The 22,515-nt window shown below is 31.2% G+C and overlaps 1 protein-coding gene across 1 annotated transcript; it reads left to right on the forward strand.

Annotated features, from left to right (window-relative positions):
- Positions 1-6,462: 6,462 nt before the first annotated feature.
- Positions 6,463-9,069, forward strand: LOC124826817 (uncharacterized). Its single transcript, XM_047299757.2, has 6 exons — positions 6,463-6,978; positions 7,260-7,334; positions 7,719-7,819; positions 7,898-7,944; positions 8,047-8,120; positions 8,518-9,069. The coding sequence occupies exons 1-6, from the start codon at positions 6,490-6,492 to the stop codon at positions 8,935-8,937; spliced, it is 1,206 nt and encodes a 401-aa protein (XP_047155713.1). The 5' UTR covers positions 6,463-6,489; the 3' UTR covers positions 8,938-9,069.
- Positions 9,070-22,515: the final 13,446 nt, after the last annotated feature.

Raw genomic sequence — 22,515 nt, forward strand, 5'->3', positions numbered from 1 at the left:
CATAAAAAAAATATTGAACTTTTTAATTTCGAAGATATCTTTCTATTTTCACCAACATCTTAAACTTCGTCCAAGCAAAATTGTGAGGATAGATTGGATTCAATGCCTTTTGTTATAGGTTACTTTCATTATTTGTATTAAAATGGGCTATTTATATATAAAAAAAATTATCAAAAACATCCATAAATTTTATCCAAGCAAATTTTTGTACCCTTAAATTATTTAATCAATCCATCTTTGATATGATATTTGTAAGACTCATTAAAAATCCACCCAAAATCCCAACTGAGTGGAAGACAAGTGTCGAGGAAGGGAGTTGAAAAATAGAAAGTGGAAGACAGGTGTGAGCAATGGAGTGGTCGTTCGGTTTTGAGTTTTCAAAAATTCACGTCATTCTCTGCATGCAACCCTCTTCTTCAACCTTCTGAAACTCCATTCTTTTCCTCCTTCCCTCTAAAATCTTCATCTTCTCTCTAAGAAATTCTCACCTTTTCTTTCTCCGATCATCACTCAGGCACCATTTCCACTCTTCCGGTGTCAAGGGCTTTCGATTGAACCGATCGGTTTGTGAATCTGAGCTGGTAAGTTTTTATCTTCACTCAACTGTGTTGTTTCCTGGACATGCAAACCAAGTTCAGGTTTCATGTGTTGATCACTCTTCTAAAAAGAGTAATTCTGATAGTGTTTTGATCTTTACTTGATTTAGTTTTGGAAGTTGTCGAGCATTGAGGGTAGAAGGATTTGTAGAGGTGAACCAATAACCATATCAATCAGCGTTCGGTCACATTAAGAGGTAAGGGAAGCTTATATAATTTGATTTAGTTTCTTACTTTGAATGGATGCATGTTCGTTGATTGCTGAATGAATATAAAAAATGGTTGTTACTGCATTGTTGACCGTATGAGTATATGAATATAAGATATGAGAAACTGGAATGAGATTGTGTTTGATGATTTGGTTGATGATGAAATATGGTATGTTGTTTAAAAGTATTGATGATTAATGAAAGCCATGAAATGGGTAAGGATGTTGTCGAGAGTCAGTATTGACCATTCAATTATACAAGCGTTTGTTCTCAGTAACGTTCGTTCTTAATAAGTGTTTGGTATTAGACCAGCGTTCGTTCAATATAGTGTTTGGTTTTCTTGTGGACTCGGTTGGAACTGGATTCTTTCATTTGGAGAGAATTCTAGTTGAAGACTAACGTCTTCGTTTCGTTTTGTAATATTTGTACTTAAGCATTCCACCAAGGATATTCGTTCCTTGGTATTTGATTATAAACGTCAGTATATCTATATGTATTTGTATATTTCGCTCGTTCTTATAAACTTCAGTATATGTATAAGTTAAGTAGTGCTCGGTCTTATACCAAGCGCTCGTACTAAGTAGTGTTCGGTCTTACACCAAGTGGTCGTACTAAGTAAGTGCTCGGTCTTACACCAGGCGCTCGTTCTCATTTCCGTAATCTATCTTTATAATAAGAGCGTTCGTCCAAACTCAATAGTGTTCGCTCTCTACAGTGCCCGGTCTTCGACTGACATTCGGTTTCCTTGATGTTTAACTCATTAAGAAGCTAAGTATTTATTGGCGTTCGGTTTCTTCATATGATTCCGTCAAGTGCTATTATTTGATGTCCTACAATATCTGTCTTAATTGGGTTCGACCTAGAGTCTTAGTACTCGACCTAGGCTTTACGGTGTTCGGTTTGAACTCTCGTGAGTCAATTCATTAAATTGGCTCACCTTGTAAATAACGTTAGATTCTATTGGTCTCTGAGAAGTATTATTGTATTCGGTCCCTTTCAATACAAGTGACTAACTCTCTCGATTTGATCTGTTTTGAGTTGGAGATATCTCGGTCTCACTCCAAGTTTTCAGTCTTGTTCTAGGTTAAAAACTAACGTTCGGTATTTGGTATCCTACGGGATCTTTATTCAAATTGGTTAAGTTGAAGTTTTAATGATGAAAGATGATGGAATATGATATGGATGAAATGACTTTGGTTATGAAAGAGTATTCCGGGGAGGAATATCTCATGAATGGATATTGGAATTGGTAAAGTATGAATGTGGGTAAAGTTAAGCTGGCGGTTCATCCTGATATTTCGTGATTACTCATTCTCACGTAGAGAAGGGTAAGTCATGCGTGGGAATGGCAGGAGGTCCTAGTCCTTATGGTTAATTTGGACAGATAGGACTAACCTCGGGTGGTAGCTGTTGAGGGTATCTCAGTTACTACATCACCCGAGTGCACGAACGTCGTAGCTACACAAAATTCATACAGTCCGGACAGTCAGAGTTTAGTATTAGGCTTTGTATGAAAGAGTTAATGATTTATCTGGTTTAATTGATTGTGTGAAATATATATTGATACATGAATTAAATTACATAAGCTTACCCTATTTTTCTGTCTTGTCCGTTTTGTACGTTCGGTTATCGTCCTGTCGCAATGATCATCCGTGTGGACGTGAGCAGAAGGAGAAGAGCTGCTGGAAGAAGCGCTGAAAGAAGAAAGTTTGGTCGAGGTAGAAGTTAAGACCGAACAGTAGAACCGTTCGGTCAGTAGTTAGTTATTTGTACGATGACCGTTCGATCATCTTTTACCTTTTTTTTTGTATGACCGTTCGGTATAGGCCTTTTGTAAATCGTTCGGTCTAGATTGCTTATTTGTACAATTTTAACTTTCTCGTTATTCTGTATGGCCTTCGACCATAAGCGTACGTCCTATTCCTTGTAAAACTGATCTGTAGTATTATTAACATGTGATTATTCTATTATATAGTTTTATATTGTATTTTTGTGATATTACAATATTTACATATTATATACTACTAATATTTAAAATAAAATTGGTTTATTCATGTTTTTGATATGACGGAGTACTTCATGTTATAGTTTATAATTTATAACCATAAACAATTTCATTAAATAAATTGTTTTTATTTTATATTTTAATAATATTTTAAAGTCACAACATAAAATTAATAACAAAGATACAAATGTAAAAAAGAAAAAAACAAAAAAAAATTAATAGAGAAAAAGAAACAGAAAACTAATAAATATTAATAGGAAGAAACTCCATACATTAAATAACACGTTAATGTGCATTAAATAACACAAAGGACATTTAACTAGATATTCAGTTTCTATTATGATATTAAAAGATAAGAACATAGTCAATTACTATGTCATAAATAAACAAATTATTATTTCACAACAAGTATTAATTGACCTTTTATTCTAAAATGGCGATGCCAATTCTAAATATTATTTTATCCTGCTATCATTTATGTGTCGTGAAAGACTGTGTTATCATTTATTTCTTCAAGGTTTTATGCACTTAATTTTAAACTACGGATTAATATACAATTCAATAGGTCAATTTTTTAAATTATCAACTTTGTTTTACATATTGAAGTGAATTTATTGAAGTGAATTCATATCAGTTGTTGAGTATTGTTATTTTATTCGCTTTGTTTGAAGCGTGTAATGAAGAAATAGGGTATTGATTTTATTTTTTATATTTCCATAGACCTTTACCAATTTTAGATCATAAAATAATTAACAGGTTCTGTAGTTTTTTATTTCTAACATTTATTAGTTTACACCTCTAGAAATCTTCATTATAGTTATATATCGTTTATTTGTTTTAATCTAATATGAAAAATTGAATTATACTTTTTAATCATTTTAACTTTCAATTATATTCAATTTCGTCTTTTACTTTTAGCTATCCATATCTTAACATTACAAAGCTTCAGAAAACAACTAATTTTAGAAACTAAAAATAATTTATTGGGACTATTTTAAATACTAAATTACGAACTAAATTATTCATCACTAAAATAGTCATTATTATGAATTAAAAATTATAATTAGTTTGTGAATTAGATTCTAAATTGATTACTAACATTAATTACTAATGTTTTCGTTATCAAAGAAATTAATGTCTAAATTAATCACTAGTTAATATTAGTAATTATTGTCTTTGGTAGCCAAAATCTTGATAAGGGTTAAATGGGTTAGTTTACTGACTCATTTAATTATAAGTTTTTTCTAAAATAAAAAATTACAATTTTTTTAATTCAAATATAAATAAACGTCACACTAAAATGATGTTAAATTCCAAAGACAATTCAAAATAAATAAAAAAAGTATCTTACCATCCAAGCGTAATAAAAAAAAATGTACAAAAGACAAACAAATAAGTTTTTAATATTGATAATTTTTGTATCACTTGTCCAATTATAATATTAGAGTCTTGAATAGATAAATTTATAATATTTTTCTCTTTTTGAAACATCTTCTTCTTTATCACCATCTACAATATAATAAAAAAAAATATTTAGGTGGGTTGAAACACAAAATAATAAATAATTAAATTAAATTAGGTGGGTTGGTGAGCCAACCTGACTCACCATGGGTTCAACCCATGAGCCGGGTTCTAAGTAAGCCAGGTTAAAAACTAGCCCGCATAAAAAAGTTACATTTTTTTCAAATCCAACCTGGCTTAAACCCATGGTGAGCTGGGTTGACCTGCAGGTTACAACTCATTTTGACAGCACTAACTAATGTTAGTGATCAATTTAAAGTCTAATTCATAAACTAATTATAATTTTTTATTCATAATACTGATTATTTTAGTGATCAATAATTTTTAATTTATAAATTAACATTTAAATTAGTCATTAAAGTGATTAATTGTTTTTTGTCTTTAAAATTAATTGTTATTTAGGATTTTCTTGTAGTATAAATAAATAAATGCTAAATGTAGTTTTCATCATATTTATTAAATTTAACACAAAAAGTTAAATTAATTGTTTTTATTTTCAATAATTGTTCAAATTAAATATTAAATTGTGAGTTAAATTGCATAAAAAGAATGGAAAGATAACAAGTAGGTGGGTGGAAAAAAAATGAAAGAAGGAAATTTAAATATGTTTTGGTGGAAGTGGAGTTGGAGTAAAAGGAGGGAAGACGAAGGATGAAGCATAATATAATGCATTATGTCGGAGATCTATAAAGTTTATTAGACATATAAGTTATATGATGTGATAGGAAAGAAAAAATAAAAAAAGAAAAAACAAGTATATAACTATATAAAATGAAACATGTGTATCATTGATATATATATATATAATCTTGAACTATTGTAAGATTAAGTTACACTTTGAAATATGTCTAAAAAAGTATGAGTTTATACAATTTTTTGGTCAAAGAAATAAATGATCCTCTTTTGTTTATAACTGTTGTTACAGTTAAAAGAGATGTGGTTTTATGGTGGCTTTAAATTACCATTATACTGAAATTATTAACAAAGTTAATTCTAAACTAAATGAATATCTATTATTCATTTTAAAAACATAAATAATCATGTTCAACATTTGAAAGATAATAAAAAAATGAAAAATAAGGAAAGAACAAACTATTAAAATTCAATCATTATATTTTCAAAAGTAATGATAGATGTACACTCATTATTTTCAAACACCAAACACTTGTTATCCCTTTTTTTTCCTCTTTATATATCACCTATTGTACTTGTAATTTTCTTTTTCTTGCAAATAGTTTTCAAAAGTTTTTAATTTACCCCACATGCCTTAATTTTATGTATTATAGTTCACATAGGAAATGTTTTTGAGAATTCTTTTTCATGTGTAATAAAAGCTATAATTAAAATATATATTTTTGTAGTTTACTGAATTAATGTGTATCGATTTTTTAGCTAGCTCAAATTTGTCTGTTTTTGAAGTTTCTTTCTCACTTTATGCTCTTAGAACCTCTTCTTAGTTGGCAAACAACATATGCTGAGTTGTTTCATGAAACTCCTAGCCCCACACCACACCACATCTCTAAGCCAACCATACCAAAGCCAAAACCTCAAAAATTTACCACACCATTTCCTATTTCCTACCCTCTCTTTCTAGAACTGATATTCAACTTTCTCAAGGGCACCCTACAAAACAAAGGGCGCACACTGTTTTTTTTTTTTTTTTTTCTTTTTAATTACATTTTGTCATCATATGAAAAGAAGGGTATTTTATAGAGAATTTGTAGCTTTGCAGGTGATGAGAACTTTATGATACGATAACGTTCGCTTGAATTGCAATGGTGCTCTAGAACAATTTTCCAATCTTGTTTTCTTCTGCTGCATCTCTCTCGGCACATCCACTTTTTGAGTTTGAATTGCTTGCTACGTACATTTCGCTAAATTTACTACAGGGATTGGCGTTCAAATGCCACAACGTTTCATCCACCTGTCACCTTTTTCACCCGATTGGGCAAATTTCACTTTCCTCTCTTGTTACCATGTGGTTCATTTTTTCTTCATTCACTGCCATCATCTGTTTCTTTTTCTTATGCTTTTTCCACACTCTTTTGTGTTTCCTTCACTGGCTTTCGTATATAAAAGCCATACACACCCTCACTCTCATATCACTCAACACAGAAAGCACAACAAAAGCCTCAAATTGAGCCTCTTTGTTTCAACAATGGACAACTTTCCTGTGCCGTTTTCAGCGGCCACCACCAACCCATTAATCCCTAATGTCTCTGGCACTACCTCTTTCTCTTCGAACGTAATAATCCCAGCTGAACAAAACATGGCAGAACTAACAAATTTTAACTTCCCTATTGACAAAACTGGAGAAATTGGCTTTCCTAATCCTTATTTCGGTCCATATGATCAAAACATGCACTTCCAACAAATGAATCCATATCCTTTGCATACCCTTCCAACACCACAACCAAATGCAATTTATGGACCACCAAATTCTGAAGTTCAAACCTCTGTGGGACCATTGACTAGCAAAGTTGCTAGGGACAAAAGGAAAAAAGTAAGACAGAAGAGTAAGAATGTTGCTCCTACGGCTCCTTTGGTTCCAACCAAAGGAACAAAGGAAAAACCTGTTTCTGGACGAGGAAAACTCACTATCAACCTAGATAGAACTACCATTGTTTTTTGCAGCCCAGATGGGAAGGTGATTGGTTTTCTTCATTGATTTCAACGTTTTCTCAAATTATCATTCAATACATTAAGTCTAGCATTTTTAAGAGTTTACCTCACAAAGAAAATGAAGAGATGATGAATCATCTTAATTTTTTTATTTATTTTGGAAACAATTATCAAAGTGTAGTAAGTTTAAAGCAGAAAATTTATTATTAAACATGCAGTTATTTAAAACAAACATTCTTCATGTGGGGTTTTCTCTTTTCGGTATTTCATCCATACTTTTTTTTTGTTATTTCCATCTGAATGCAGAAGTTAGAGGAAGTTTTCACAAAGCAGTTGAAGAATAGTGACGTTAGTGTCCTAGGTCGCATTGTGCTCCCAAAGGTAAGATTTTATATTTTCTCTATGATTTTGGTTTTCTTTCTCTTTATGTTTATTCTAAGAAGGATGAAACATTGACGTAAAGAAACCTGATCTATGCTCCAAGTTGCCTAATATAACTATTTGTTTGCAGCACAAGAATAAAGGAAAACAAAAGAAGCAATGTTTATCTAATTAGTTTCAATCATAAATGTATTTGTGCTGCTAATTTGTAAACAAAAATCTCAACATTCTTGAATTGAAAATTCTCTAATTTTTTTTATCAATTTTTATATATTCTTCATAAAGTATGAGGAAAACTTTTAGGAAAATATAATTTTATTCTTCATTTACATGATAGCAATGCCTTCAACTTTTCTGATTATAAAATATACATATGTTAAATAGAGGGAGGTTGAGGCGAAGCTTCCACCATTGACAGACAAGGAAGGAAAGGATATCATAGTCAAGGATGTTTATTCTGCGAAGATATGGACCTTGAAATACAAGTAAATATCTTTTGCAATTTATTATTGGATATCTTTTTCGTTTTCAAAGTTATTAAATATAGTTCGTTGATTAAGCAGGTATTGGTCTAATAACAGAAGTAGAATGTATGTTCTTGAAAATGCAGGTAAAATTTCCTTTCTTTATTTCTTTCTAACTTCTGCAATAATCACAGTAGTCTTGATTTTGGCATCATAGAAAATAATTACTTGTCAATCCAATGTAACAGGGGATCTAGTGAACCATTATGAACTACGACTGGGAGATTATATAACCATTTTCACGGACGAAATGAAAAATCTGGTTAGTTTAGAATCCTTTACACGTTATTTAGTGAACAATTATTGTTTGCCATATATGCTGATGAAATTTTCAACTAAAACTACATGTTATTTTAAGGTAGAATAAAAGAAAAACCAATTAAGGGACAAAGGTGGTATCTTTGCACACTTCTTTTCAGCCCTTTTCGATTGCATGATTCTTTGATTATTGAATTGGGACTAAGGAAATATGTGCCCATATGTTCTAACCGTTGGGTTGTAATATCTGCACTTTATAACTTTTTCTTCTTTTAACCAAAATTCTAAACTTGTTTCTACACAAATAAAGTAAAAATAGGGCATGGGTGACAAGTAATTTGCAGATTTGTACAATCTTTATTTATCTGTCTCATATGAACCATTTTTTTGAGAGGAAGCAGTATGTGTGGGCTAGAAAAATGAGAAATCTAGAAACACCGGTGTGCTCGTCAAACATGGAAAGCTCGAAAACATGCGAGACAGACAACCTTAACGACATGAAGCAATCTACAAATGAAGATGCATATTTGGAATTTTTGACAAAGCTGAACCCTAAGAAAGACGTTGAAGAAGCTAAAAAGCTTTTGACTTCATTCAATGGTGGTGGAAGTTCTTCAAGTGGAGCAAAATCAGATATGAATATAGCACAGCATGATCTGTCGAACACTGCTGGGAAAGGGGCACCAAACCAAACAACTGCAGAAGCCACACCAACAGCACCAACAACACCCCTTGATGGCAATAACATGCCGATAAGTGATGAAGATGTCTATGGGGGCCTTGACAATATCTTCGAAATTGAGAATAGTTCATGGTTTTGATAGCTTGTAAGATTATAAGATATGGCCTTATAACTATGATCGCAATATTTAAGATATATGGTAGATGTGTTTAGTTTTATGCAAACCTTGTGTTCTTGCATTTCGTTTCTTGTTATGTTTAATGGTGTCTCGTGGGATAATAGAGACAAATGTTCGACATATTTTATGACATGCAACCTTGAATTCTTGTATGTCATAATGTGGTATGTTTATTTCTGTGTATGAGATGCTGGAGAGAAAATGTTTGACGAGACAAATTTAAAATTTCAACTGTGATGTTCCTTGTTATATTCAAACTGTGATATTCCTTGTTGCTTGTTGTGTTCAATGGTACCTCTGGGATGGTAAAGAAAATGAGAAAAGAGATATTTAATATTTAAATTGGAAGAAAAGTTGTAAAAAATAAATTTGAATTTTTTTAACGGTGAATCTTTTATTTATTTGCTTTCTTTTCGATCAAATAAAAGAATATATTGTTATCAATGTTTTTTTTTGTTTTGGTTTTAAATATAGAGAGATAAAACTTTCAAACAAAATTAACTTCGGTATTTATAACTTTTATTGGTTCAACCGTTAGATTACACTTATTTAAAATAAATATGTAGGAATATTGAAAGGAACTTGTGCCATTTGCTTGGTGTCTAGACTATTAGTGACTTCTTAGCACTCACTTCCACAGCTAGTAAGACTATATATTCAAGTGGATGTTAAGACTATGGAGTTGTCAAAAAGGAAGTTTGCTAGGGTTTGTGTGGAGAGATCAACCTGAGTCAACTGGTGAGAGTGAGTTTGGTTTCGTAACCATTGGTTAAACATGAGCACAATTGATAGTAATTAAGGGAAACTATAGGCAAGTAAATCTTACATACATAATTAAGTATTTCAGATGGATGTAGATAAAAATCCTAAAAAATTGTAAATATATTCAGATGTTTGATGGTATAAAGGGGTGGAATTTTGGTGGTTAAAAGAAACAATTGCAAACATTTTTGTTGATGATTGATTGCACGAAGAGCCACAATACTTCAGAAAAATTGACAGAAAGGAAAAACATAGTAGGTGAAACAATAACTGACATTAAATGATTCCCAGAATTAATTCTTTGATCATTTATGGACACCTTAAATAAATTGAAAAACTAATTTTTTCCTCGGGCTACGTAAAATAATTAAATAGGAGAGAAACTGAAGATAGAGACTAATTAAGACTAATTAAGGATGCCATTTCTGCCGTTATGGTAATTAAATGAAGATAAAAGAATAAATTAAGTCTTTTAATGACCAAAAACTTCTAATCTTAATCAACATATTCGAGATTTGTAAGGTCTCTTTTATAATCACATGAGGTGAAGTGATGTCGTATTAATAATATACCTACTTTCAACTATGATAAAGGAGTATATATATTGAGAATTCAAGCAACTCTAAGTTACTTTTAAAAGAAAATTAAATTATCTACCATATTATATACGGATTTTAATTTGTAAATAATATAGATATTATATACGATTTTTATATATTGTATACAAATTTTTAAAAGTGAATTACATACAAATTTTATATATGAATTTTTTTCTTAACGTATTAGGATGAAAATAATTTACGAAAATAAGTAAAAAGAAATTACCTACCAATTTTAGATACAAATAAGAAAAATTAATTATTAATAATAAAACTAAAAGTTCTTTTTCCTCTTTAGGTAACTCTTTTTCAAAATTTCTCATTTCTCGACTTTCAGCACATAGAGTTCATCTTTGAGAACATCAACTCACGAACCACTCTCCTACGCCCTCGTTCACTGTCGTTCACTCTCACTTCACATGATAATCTTATTCATTCACTCACCATTGTCTCACCTCACTCACATCACACTCACCATTTTTTCGTGATTAGTCACAAAGTTCGTTGGTGACGGTGACGGTCACTAAATTTGTTCTTCTCACACTAACGATAATGTTCACAAAGTTTATTGATTTGGTAAGTAATCCTTCGTTCACTGCTTAAAAATAAATTTTGTTGTGTTTTAAGGATCTTATTCTAATTCAGCATGAGTCCATGATAAAAAAAAGATAAAGACGAATAATTATTATTTTATTATTGAGATTCATTCATTAAAGTGAAATATTTTTTTATTATTCATTACTGAGTTGATTTGGAAGATATTTATTTTGCCTCTTTAGCAATTGAATGATTGAAGACAAAGATAAAATTGTAAGTGTTGATTTATGTGCATGAAGGTAATTTGTAGAAGGAAGTGGCACACATAATAACTGTTGTAACCTTTAATGAAAACTTAATTCTGCCTGCTTCACCCTCACCTCGTGCTGGATCAACTAGAAAAATATCCCCCTAAGCTCACATCATTTAAGGTGATCATTGCAAAAGAGAAAACAAGCACACACAAACAAATAAAGATGAAAGGGTAAACTAATATTATAAAATAATCAAATCATGCAATTATAAAATATCATATAACAATTTATTTTCAAACCAAATCAAACCTAAGCATACAGATAAATTGTAGACGTGACCAATCCATATATATATGTATTATATCAGATTATGACAAGTTGTAAACTTGTTATGGTGGAACACCATGCCCTCCAAGCTATCACAAAAGATTAGTCTGTTAACAGATGATAATGGCAGATTTTACTATCATTTCAGTGTTGAATTATGAACAAAGATCAACTTTGTCTTGACTTTTTACCTTCTAGATCCTAGTTTTCTTTCATTATCCTAAGTGGTTACATCTTGAGCTATAATGGGTTAATTTGATCACTAATCTCCTTTTTTTGGTGCTTAAATCAGTTATAAGAAGTTTCCATATCAAATAAAGCTCTAGCACATAAGGAAAGCGGGAAGAACAATAAAAACGAAGAACCAAAGCAATGTTAAGTTGTGCTTGGGGGAGGTGGAGCCGCAACTAATGCAGATATGGATGAGGAAGAGGATGATGATGAGGAAGAGGAGACAGATGTTGATGATGATAAAGAGTAGGAGGAGACAGATGTTGACGATGCTGATGAGGAGGACTCTTATACGAGTGATGATAGCATATCATGATTCACATGACCTTTTTTTAATGCTTTTTATGCTTTGTTTGCTAGTTTTACTTTTAAACTGAGTGAATTTTTTAGTTTTTAACTTATGATTGAGTGAAACTTTTACTTTCTAGTTTGTGTGAAGTTGTTTAAGTTATCTGGCTTGATAGACTGTATTGATGCAAGATGCTTGAATATGAAATGATGCTTGAGATGATTCAGTTTACTTCAACTTGTGGTTGTTTTCACTATCAAAAGTTTGAGAATGTTTTGTGTTTAATATTCATGGTAGTTGCTTGATGATGTTTTTGGAACCCTAAGTTTAAACTGTGTGAGATGTGTGCCTCATAATACTTGTTGTGTATTGCATTACTTTGGAATTGCTATTGATTCTGCCCAATCCTCTCTTTGATTCATTTACTAGCATGTTACAAATGATTAAGGCCATTATTCTTTTATACAGATTTTATTGATTGAACCAAACAACCCACCTTGTCTAAATTATACAAAACCTTTGAACATGTTAAGACTAACCCTTCATGACTAAATCCTTAAACCTTAAACCCACCTGAAAAGTTCCATTACCTTACCTTGAGTTGAGTTGAACATATGATACAAGGTCATGAGAACAAGTCAAGTTTGGGGGAATTTATTGTTGTTACACATTCATTCTTTAAAAAAAGATTTACAAAATTTCCATAATGTGGGTATTATTTTAGTAAGATTTGTGGAAAAGAGAGACAATGGTAATAATATAAATTAAGTGTTTGTTTTCTTAACTCAAGGATTTTGCATTCTTGAAAAACCAAAAATCCTTCTTAGCCTAGCCACAATACAAGCCAATAAAAGTTCTTGTGATGACAATATGTTTGTGAATGTTTATCATTGTTGAGATGAAAGACAAAGTTAAATAGGATGACATTATGATGGTTGAGAGTTGGAAACACATTCTTATACATTGGTGCATTAAAGTAAAACAATATCTTGAGTGAGAATTGGTTCTACATAACTTAGTAAAGCATTCTACCTTGATTGTTGATCCCTTATAAATTATGGCATTTGATTGATTAAATTTTGTTGTGAGCACCATAGTGAAAATCTAGCTTGTTACATATCTTTAGCTGTGTCAAGACAAGCAAGTATTATGAATTTTTCTATGATTATATCAAAATGGTTTATTGTGTTGTAGATAATTTAAATTCAATTGTGTTAAAGCCAGATACGTTTTGCTTGAGGACAAGCAAGGTTCTAAGTTTAGGGGAGTCAAGATGTTTGATTTTACTGTCATTTTAGTATTGAATTATGAACAAAGATCACCTTTGCCTTGACTTTTTACCTTCTAGATCCTAGTTTTCTTTCATTATCCTAAGTGGTTACATCTTGAGTTAATGAGTTAATTTGATCCTTAATCTCCTCTTTTGTGTGCTTAAATCAATTAGAAGAAAATTCTGTATCAAATCAAAGCTCTGGCACATAAGGAAAGTAGGAAGAACAACAAAAACAAATAACCAAAGTAGTGTTGAGCTGTGCCTGGGTGCCCCTTAAAGGGCGCTGAGTGCCATTAGGTGTGTTGACTCGTGCCCGGGTGTCCTTAAAGGGCGTTGAGCGCCACCTTTGCTATTGTGGCAGATTCGGTTTATTTAACTCCAAATTGCAAAGAGGTCTGCATCTTTGGATATCCAAACGCGAGATCTATCTTCTAGAGCACCTGGAGGCTGGCTAGGAGCTGTGGGAACACTTCTTCTCCTTCCTTGGGTTTTCCCCTTCTTCAATTTCCACTATTGTTGTAAGCTTGATCTCTCCATGGCAATGGAGAGCTAGTTTCATTCTTGTTGGAGATTGATGTAACCACTGCACTCTTATGTAAATTGTCATTGTTCTTAATATGTTGATGCTTCTTTCATTGATTGGTAATATTTTGTTCCTCTCTTAATGCTTGTTGTGAATTAGCTACTCATACCTTGATAATTGGTTTGCTTGATATTAGGAAATATTATGTGAATCTAGATCTGGAACAAATTATCCAAAGGAAATTGTATCTAGGGATAAAACTAGGACCTTTGGTGTCTTAGATCTCAATTCTTAATGCGAAAATACTTGTTAGGTTTTCCAAGGGATTGGAGTTTAATAAGAAAGTCTAGGCTCTCTTTACCAAGGGACTACGTTTGAGTAAATTAGAATATTGACATTACCATATTAATGAACAAGACATGATTTTACATGCATAAGAGTGAAGTACGTGAAATCATACTCCAACAATACCAATTCATATCACTTTTAGTCTATTCCATTTCTAAGTGTTTGAGTTACCAAAGTTCATTCTACTATTTATGCATCATATTTACTTTAATTGCATAAAAAAATCCAATTAATGGAATCATTCTTTAGTCTACATTAGTTATCAATTATACGATTTTTTTAAAATTACAAGTCTCTTGGGAACGATATTCGGTATTATCGGTTTATTACTTTAACGATTTGGTACACTTGTCAAGGTCTCAACAACGACCTATGGACAAAGAACACTAAACCATAGACTAGGACCTCTTACTACTCCTCACCACATAATTTCCTTCTCTACCTGAGATTGAGTGATTATTAAAGCGTCAGGATAACATCAATACATTACTCTACTTTGAATAACTATCAAGAATTTCACCTTAGAAACTCTTTTCAAACCATACTTCAATACATACATAACCTCATGCATAGACCATCATATAACTGAATTTATATTACTAGAAAAACTTTAAAGCGTCAAAACATTTCCATCCATAAGCAACAAAGAAAAGAAAAGAGAATAGATCAGACATGTACGTGGGGCGCTCAGCGCCAGACTTCTAGTGCGTAACGCAGAACTGCTCGCCAAGCAAGCTAGCTTTGGCGCCCAACGAGAGCATAAATAGAGGACTTCCCTAGTCTAGCCCAATGAGAATTCTCGCCCAGCCTCTGAAACATACTGTCATTCTTCACTATTTACTCACCCAGTGACCCCAAGCTCGCTCAACTAGTCTGCAGAATTCTGCAGGCACCCCTTAACCTTAAATTTTCTAACTCCAACTCCTTCACATGCACCTACAACTCCCATTTGTTATTTTAAAAACCTTAATTGAACTCATCCAAATGTTTATAACTCAATTTAAACTTTATTAGTCTTGTTTTTCCATGAATTTTTAACTCACTCAAACTAAAACACCATTTTAAAGCACAAAATTCAATCTTACTCATTCCTCATCACAATTTAGTAAACTCAACATCTAAACAAGTCTTAAATACCCTAAAAACACACTTTAAACCTCAGGATTCTTCATTCAGCCCTTATCTCAAAATCTCACATATAAAAAACCCTTATTTAGCACCAAATGAGCCTAAAACTCTTACCAAATCACTACTCCTCATTTCAACAACATCTCTTTTTGGTTAACTGAGGTTTTATAAAAGTTTTAAATGATCCTAAAATAAATCCCAAACATCAATTATCATACCAAAGTCACTCATATAGAATTTCACCTACCCAAAACCCTAATTCAGACTAAAAACAACCTTATACAACACTTCCCTCTTCATTACTATAAATTCTATAACAAATTATACCTCATATAACTCCAGAACACCAACGTTAAAGATTCACACGAGTACCAATTCAAAACAATACATAGCAATATTCATCAATAGACAATATTCACTCATTCATACACAAACATCACTAAAAAATCCTCAATTGATAACATATTCAACAAAACATAAATTTCACAACCTATTAAACATACATTCATACTTCTTAACACGAGATTAAAACAATATTAGATTCCCTTACCTAACAGAAGACCAAATTGCTCTAGAAAGCCTAAAACAACTCCAACGTATAAAAATTCCTATATGCTCCTACGAACCATAGAAACACGATCAAAGTACACCGTTAGGACCACTGATCAAAAAATAGTCTTTTAGAAAACTCAAACTTCTCATAAGAAATAAAGATAACTAGCATGCAAGGAAAATAAAACTGACCAAAGAAAGAAGTAGAAAACCAACTATATTTGAAAAACTGATCGGTTAGACTTGAAGATCTCGTTGCAAGAATCACTCCAGCGATCTCCGATCTTCAAACAGATGACCAAGAGATGAGAACTCTTATAAAGAAGTCAGAGAATTCTTATAAAGAAGTCAGATAACTCTAAAAATTTGATTTCTTAGAGATTGTGTATTTTAAAATAATGAAACTCGTTCTTAAAAACTATATATATTAAAATATTTTAATATTAAAATAATTGAGTCTTGTTAGTTTTATACTATTATTTTCTTGATATTTACATTTATATTAACTATCCTAACAGTAGTTGTTTAAAAAAGTGGATAATTTATATAATGCATGTGTATGATATGATAATGGTTGAAGGAAGAATTTCTTTATTATTAAAATAAATCCAATATACAAAAATTATGAATTGTTATACCATTGTTCATTAAATCATGAATATTTTATATATTGAAAATCACTGTGCAACATAGTTCAATAGTGTATACAATATAGTGTACTAGTTCAACATAATTCAAATAATTTTCATAATGGATATTGAATGCATGAGATGGAAAAATATCTTAAAATTCAAATTACACTTATGCATAAAAAGAAAAATTAAATAAGTTTTAGTACAACTTAATTAACTACTCTTGGGATATATTGAAATTGAAAATAATAAAATATCATTTCTACAGATGAAGGAATAATAGTTTTATTCAGGTTCTCATCATTAATTCAACAAATATCAATTCGATAAATATAATGTATTTTAAAGTAAAATATTTATTCTATGTATAATATTAATACAGTTAACTCTTTTTATACTCACCGTACATTTACAAGTTAAACATGATAATCAAACTGCGGAGTATTACACTACAAAAAAAAACCTTAGAGGGTTATTTTGGGAGGTTATAAAAAACCCTCTCAAATTAACATACTTTAAGATGTTTAATTTAAATTATCTAACTGACAAAATTTGTGGGGTTTTAATTTCTTTTAAGAGAGGTTTATAATCTCTTCAAATAAAAATATATTTTTATTCATCATCTTCTAATTCTTTTACATTTTTCCCTCTAAAAATTTTAGACTAAGTTTCATTTTAGCAATTTTAAAATTTTATTCCCTCCAGATCTAAAACCCATCGCTGCCTAAAGCCATTATTTTTCTAAAAGTTAATTTTTCTCTAAAAATCTTCTGACAATTTCTCCCTTCATTTCACCTGAACCCTAGTTTCTCCCTTCATTCCATCCGCTCACTCCCTCTTCTTTCATTTCTCGTTTAGATTGCAGACCGCTCACTCCGCTCACCCCGCTCACCTGAACCCTAGGTTCTGCAAAATCCCCAATTCCTAAGGTTTCATCTCCAACATTCCTAATTTTTTATATTATTTCAGCAAGCTCGTGATGCAAATGAGCCAAAGTCTCCTTTGGGAACAAAACAATTATCTGATGGAAGTAATCTTTAGGAAACTTATGATATTGTTTTAGGATAAAACTATACTTAGTTTATTATGAATTGGGATCACATTTCTTTCTTTGTAACTATTTCTGCAATAGGATTACATTGACTTCTAGCCTATCCTTCTGTAACATACAATTGTCTCTCAATTTATTTTTCTAAATTCCTTCCTACTCAGGGGTTTTTGTTCTATGGTATCAATTTTTTATTCAGAGGAATCATATTTGTTTAGTATTTAATAATTTAAAAAAAAAATTATTTAATTTTCAAATTAAAAAAAAAAGAAGAAAAGAAAAATTGGTGAAAATAGGTAGTTATTATATATTTTAATAATCATTAAACAAAAAACGATATTATATATTTTAATAATCACTAAATAAAAAAACTGACAAAAATATAGAAAACTTTTGTGATCAAATAGTTGAAAATAAAAGAGGTTAAAACCCCCCCACAAAATAATAGTCAGTAATAGAGGAGGTTTTTACCCTTCGCAGAAAAACCTCCGCAAATTGAACGCGATACCAGGGGTCGCAAAAAACCCCCGCAGATAGTTTGTGGCGACTCAAACTTCGGCGGTTTGAAAAACCCCCGGAATTTATTTTGCAGAGGGTGAAAACCCCCGCAAATCGAATAAAAACCTCCTCTAAATAACCTTTTTTTTGTAGTGTTATATTAAACAAAGTGAAATTTGTTGACATTAAAAGTCAATAAACATATATGAATTATGATATCTTTGTTATTGAAAGATTAATGCATGTGTGTATGCATTGTTCCCATATGAAGGGAGTTGGAGGATGATGGAGATGAATAAGGGAGGGAGAGAAGCTTCATCTTGAAGATGCATGAAGGAAAGAAGGATACATGGTAAACTGTTAGCCACCTCAGACAAAATTTAGTGTCGTTGTTTTTTATGACTAAAAACTCGAGTTTCCAAAGGAAGAGGATGAAAATGAACAAACCTTTGGAAGATGGACGAAATCCAAAATCGCGTGATACTTGAACTAAAAACATATTTAACCCAACTTAAAATAATATTTTAAGAACTAAATAAAAATAAATATTAGCTAAAACTTACTTTTTAGAAATTTCACCAACACGATCATTCAATTGTTTTTATATTTATTTTTTATTTAAAAGAGTTAATACGACTCTTCAATTAAATTAACGTTAACATAAGGTGTCAATGTTTGGTGTTATATATAAACAATTAAGAGTTGTCGATAAAAAAATTATGAGTTTTTTTTCTGTTTATAGAATCCATTGTTTTTTTGTCTTTCCTGTTCCCGTTTTTCTTCATCTTCCCCACTATCCACCTTCTACCTCTTTTTTCTTTTCTTCCTCTCTTCTACTCCACCATTTCCCCTTTCTCCCTCTTATAGGATTTCATGATTCATGGCTTATTTTTCAAATTTTGATTGAAGTTGGACGTATTTGTTAATATTGTGTAAAATATTATTTCCTTAAAATTTGAGTTTGTAGAGATGTTCATTATATTTTTTGAGGTGATTCTTTGAAGATGACAGTCGTAGGTAGATGAAAGTGATTGGTACTTACTCTAACATGTAACACGTTACAAAACTGTATTAAGATTAAATCCACATATGTCATATTAAGTTTTTTATATTTTAAAAATAAAGACTAATTGAATAAAAAAAATAAAAAAAATAATTGTATGAGAAATTTAAATATAGGAGTAAATTATTAATTAAAAGAAAATCTGAATTTCAATACCATTCAAAAATACTATAAATTATTAAAAAGAAGTGTATCCAAGAAATATTAAGAAGAATACGGGCACACAAATCTTTAATCAAATAAAAACACTAGAAGTTAGCTCAAATGCCTGAAGTACATATGTGAAATAAATTTTTATTTTACTATGAATGAATGGTATGATTTTTATTCTTTTTATTTTGGGCTTACAAAGCTTTAAATATGATTTTATTAGTGGTAAAACGAAAAAAAAAATTTATTTTTCAAAAACTGAAATTACTATTTTTTTACTTATTATATTATCTGTGGGAAAAAATTCAAATAAATAATCCAAAATAAATATTATTTATAAATCAAAAATTAATTTCAAATGTGTTGATTAAACTGTTTTTAGGTCCTTTGAACTTGTTGATCATCTATAAGGTAAGAAAAACTAGAATGTCTCAGTGTGTGAATTGAATATTATAAATTGAAATTGATTTATAAAATCTGATATGTTGTTGTGATGAATTAGAATATGATATATTGTTGTGTTGAACAAAGAATATCATTTATAGTTGTGTTGACTAGTATGGTGTGTTTAATTGTTAAATTGAGTTTTGATTTTGCATGAATTATGATGATTAAGAAAACTGAGGAATTGACTACTTGATCAAGTTAGTGTTTCATTTTGACATTTAGAACTGTTTTTGAACTAAGTACTAATAAGGAATACCAATTTAATCATCTAAACATATTCTTAGTTTCCTAAATCACATATTTGAAGTGGTCATTTTCTTATATAGCGTTAAGCGGGACAAATATGATGTTGAGCGCTAGCTTGACATTTTAGGTCAAGAAGCATTTTAGTTCCAAATTGTTGAGTGTCACTTTTTCTCACTGAGCGAATATTTTTACCAATGGTTTGATGTTGAGTGGTGATAGTGCATCGTTGAGTGTCGCCTTCCACTATAGGTCTGAAACCAATTTAAGTCCACCTCGTTGAGCAACAAAATAGTCTTGCTTACCGAACAATTTTGCTAGCTTAGCGAACAATTTTGCTAGAAGAATTGCGTTGAGCGCCATTCTTGTTGCTAAGCACTAGTTCAGAATTCAGATGTCTGGTTAAGTTTCTTTGGTTGTTGGTATTACTTGTCATCATTCTTGATTGTTTCTGATAAGTAAAATAATTGTATGAATAAATATATGATAACTTTGATATGATGATGTGTGGTTTTAATATTGAGAGAATTTCAAGGAGAAATTCTATGTCCTCGAAAATTGTTAGTGTATGCTTTATAGACCAAAGTTCAGAAATGAGATATCTTGATATTCTACCAACCATTCAACTCATGTAGAGAGGAATAAGGTGAGTGAGAGAATGATAAGAGGTCTTTACCCTAGAGTTTTAGTCTTAGGCATGAAGATTAACCTCATGAGTAGTATGGTGGTAACCTCGTGTTTATAACTCTGCAAAGTATAAATACTACTACGAGTGCATACCTTTAGTGAAATTCTATGTCAAGGCATGTAACTAGATGATTTAATCTAGAGTAATATGTGTGTATGTTATATGCGATGTAAAATTTTATTCATGATTTAGTCTATTCTATGTTTTAAAATGTTATAATGAAATTTATTTTCCTTTTGAACTCTAGCTTACCCTTCCTTCGTTTCTTTTTGTGTTGTTTCTTTTTATTACAATTATCGTCTATTTGATGTGAACAGAGGATTAGTCAAGTGTAGATATGCCATGAATGGAGGCAGAGGATGTCGTTGAATGATCTCTTATGTTTAAGTTCATAGGTTCTTGTATAATTTATCTTTCGGAAAGACTTACTTTAGTACTCTGTAACCTTTTACATATATTATGTTGGCATAGTTATTACTATGGATAAATATATTAATATGTTGTATGTTTTGTACCTATCTGTTGTGAATTATCATTTGTGTTAAAATTTCTTGTTCAAGAGTTGGGTCTGTTAGTGATGGAGTTGAGGTATGATCTGATGGTATCTATCCCAACTTTGGGTTTAATTAAGACATCTTCAATCTATGCTAGATGTTTAGTATTGGTAGAGAGACTTACTTTAAAAGTTCACCCATTATGCCTACCTCTACAAAGGTTAGATGTGATCTTAAGGATGGATTGATTATCTGCCAATCGCATTTTTATTGATTGCAACCGGAAGAAGTTGTTGTTTCCAAGTTCGAAAAATCTCGAGTTATTATTGTCTAATCAAGTTGTTAAGGAGGTTAAAGAGGGGTTTCAGTGTTTTGTTATCCTTACTCATCTAATTATTGAGGAAGGTGATGGGAATATTGAGATTCCTTTAGTAAAGGAGTTTGCATATGTCTTTCTTAATGAAGTGCTAGGATTGTTTCCTAGAAGAGAAGTGGAGTTTTCAATTGATTTGGTGTTTGGAGTGAGATTAATATCAATAGCTCCTTATAGTATGACTCTAGTTGAGTTAGCCGAGTTAAAGAAACAGATAGAATAATTGTTAGAGAAGAAGTTTATTAACCCAGTGTGTCGTCGTGGGGAGCACAAGTTCTGTTGGTAAAGAATAAGGATGGTAGCTCAAGATTATGTTTGGACTACCAACAGTTAAACAAGTTGACCATCAATAATAAGTACCATTTGTCGATGATAGATGATCTCAAGATCAATGGCATGATGCATAACGAAGAGTGCTCATTTTTTGGAAATTAATCTAAGGATGTCTATAGCCAAGCTAACACAATTGTATATAAAGGAGATTGCAAGGTTACATGGAGTGCCTTCGACTATTGTGTCAGACAGAGATCCTAGGTTTACTTCTAGATTTTAGTAAATGTTACAACAATCCTTAGGTAATAGGTTGAAGATGGGCAATCAAAATGAATGATTCAGTCACTTGAGAATTTGTTGAGAGCATGTGTACTGCATCATTTAGGTGAATGGAATGAAGTTTTGTCCTTGGTAAAGTTTACCTAAAATAATAATCACCATACTAGCATCGGGATGGCTCTATATGAAGCTTTGTATGGAAGAAGGTGCAAAACCCCTTTATATTGGTATTAGGATGGTGAGACAATGTGGGTAGGATTTGAGTTGTTGAAGTAAATCCCCAAAAAGGTGAGAAAGATACAAGAAAGGAAGAAGACATCCTAAAGTTGACAAAAGTATTATGCTGATAAGAGGGAGATCATGTTTTCTTTAGAGTAACCCCAACCACTGGTGTGGGGAGGGCTATTCATTCGAGAAAACTTTCTCTTAGGTTCATTGGTCCATATAAGATTTTGAGAAGAATTAGACTAATAGCTTATGAGATTGCCCTGCCTATTCAGTTGACCAACCTTCATCCAGTTTTTCATG

Source organism: Vigna umbellata, chromosome 1, assembly GCF_029865625.1.
Source record: "Vigna umbellata cultivar VRB3 chromosome 1, Vumbellata_1.0, whole genome shotgun sequence".
NCBI lineage: Eukaryota > Viridiplantae > Streptophyta > Magnoliopsida > Fabales > Fabaceae > Vigna > Vigna umbellata.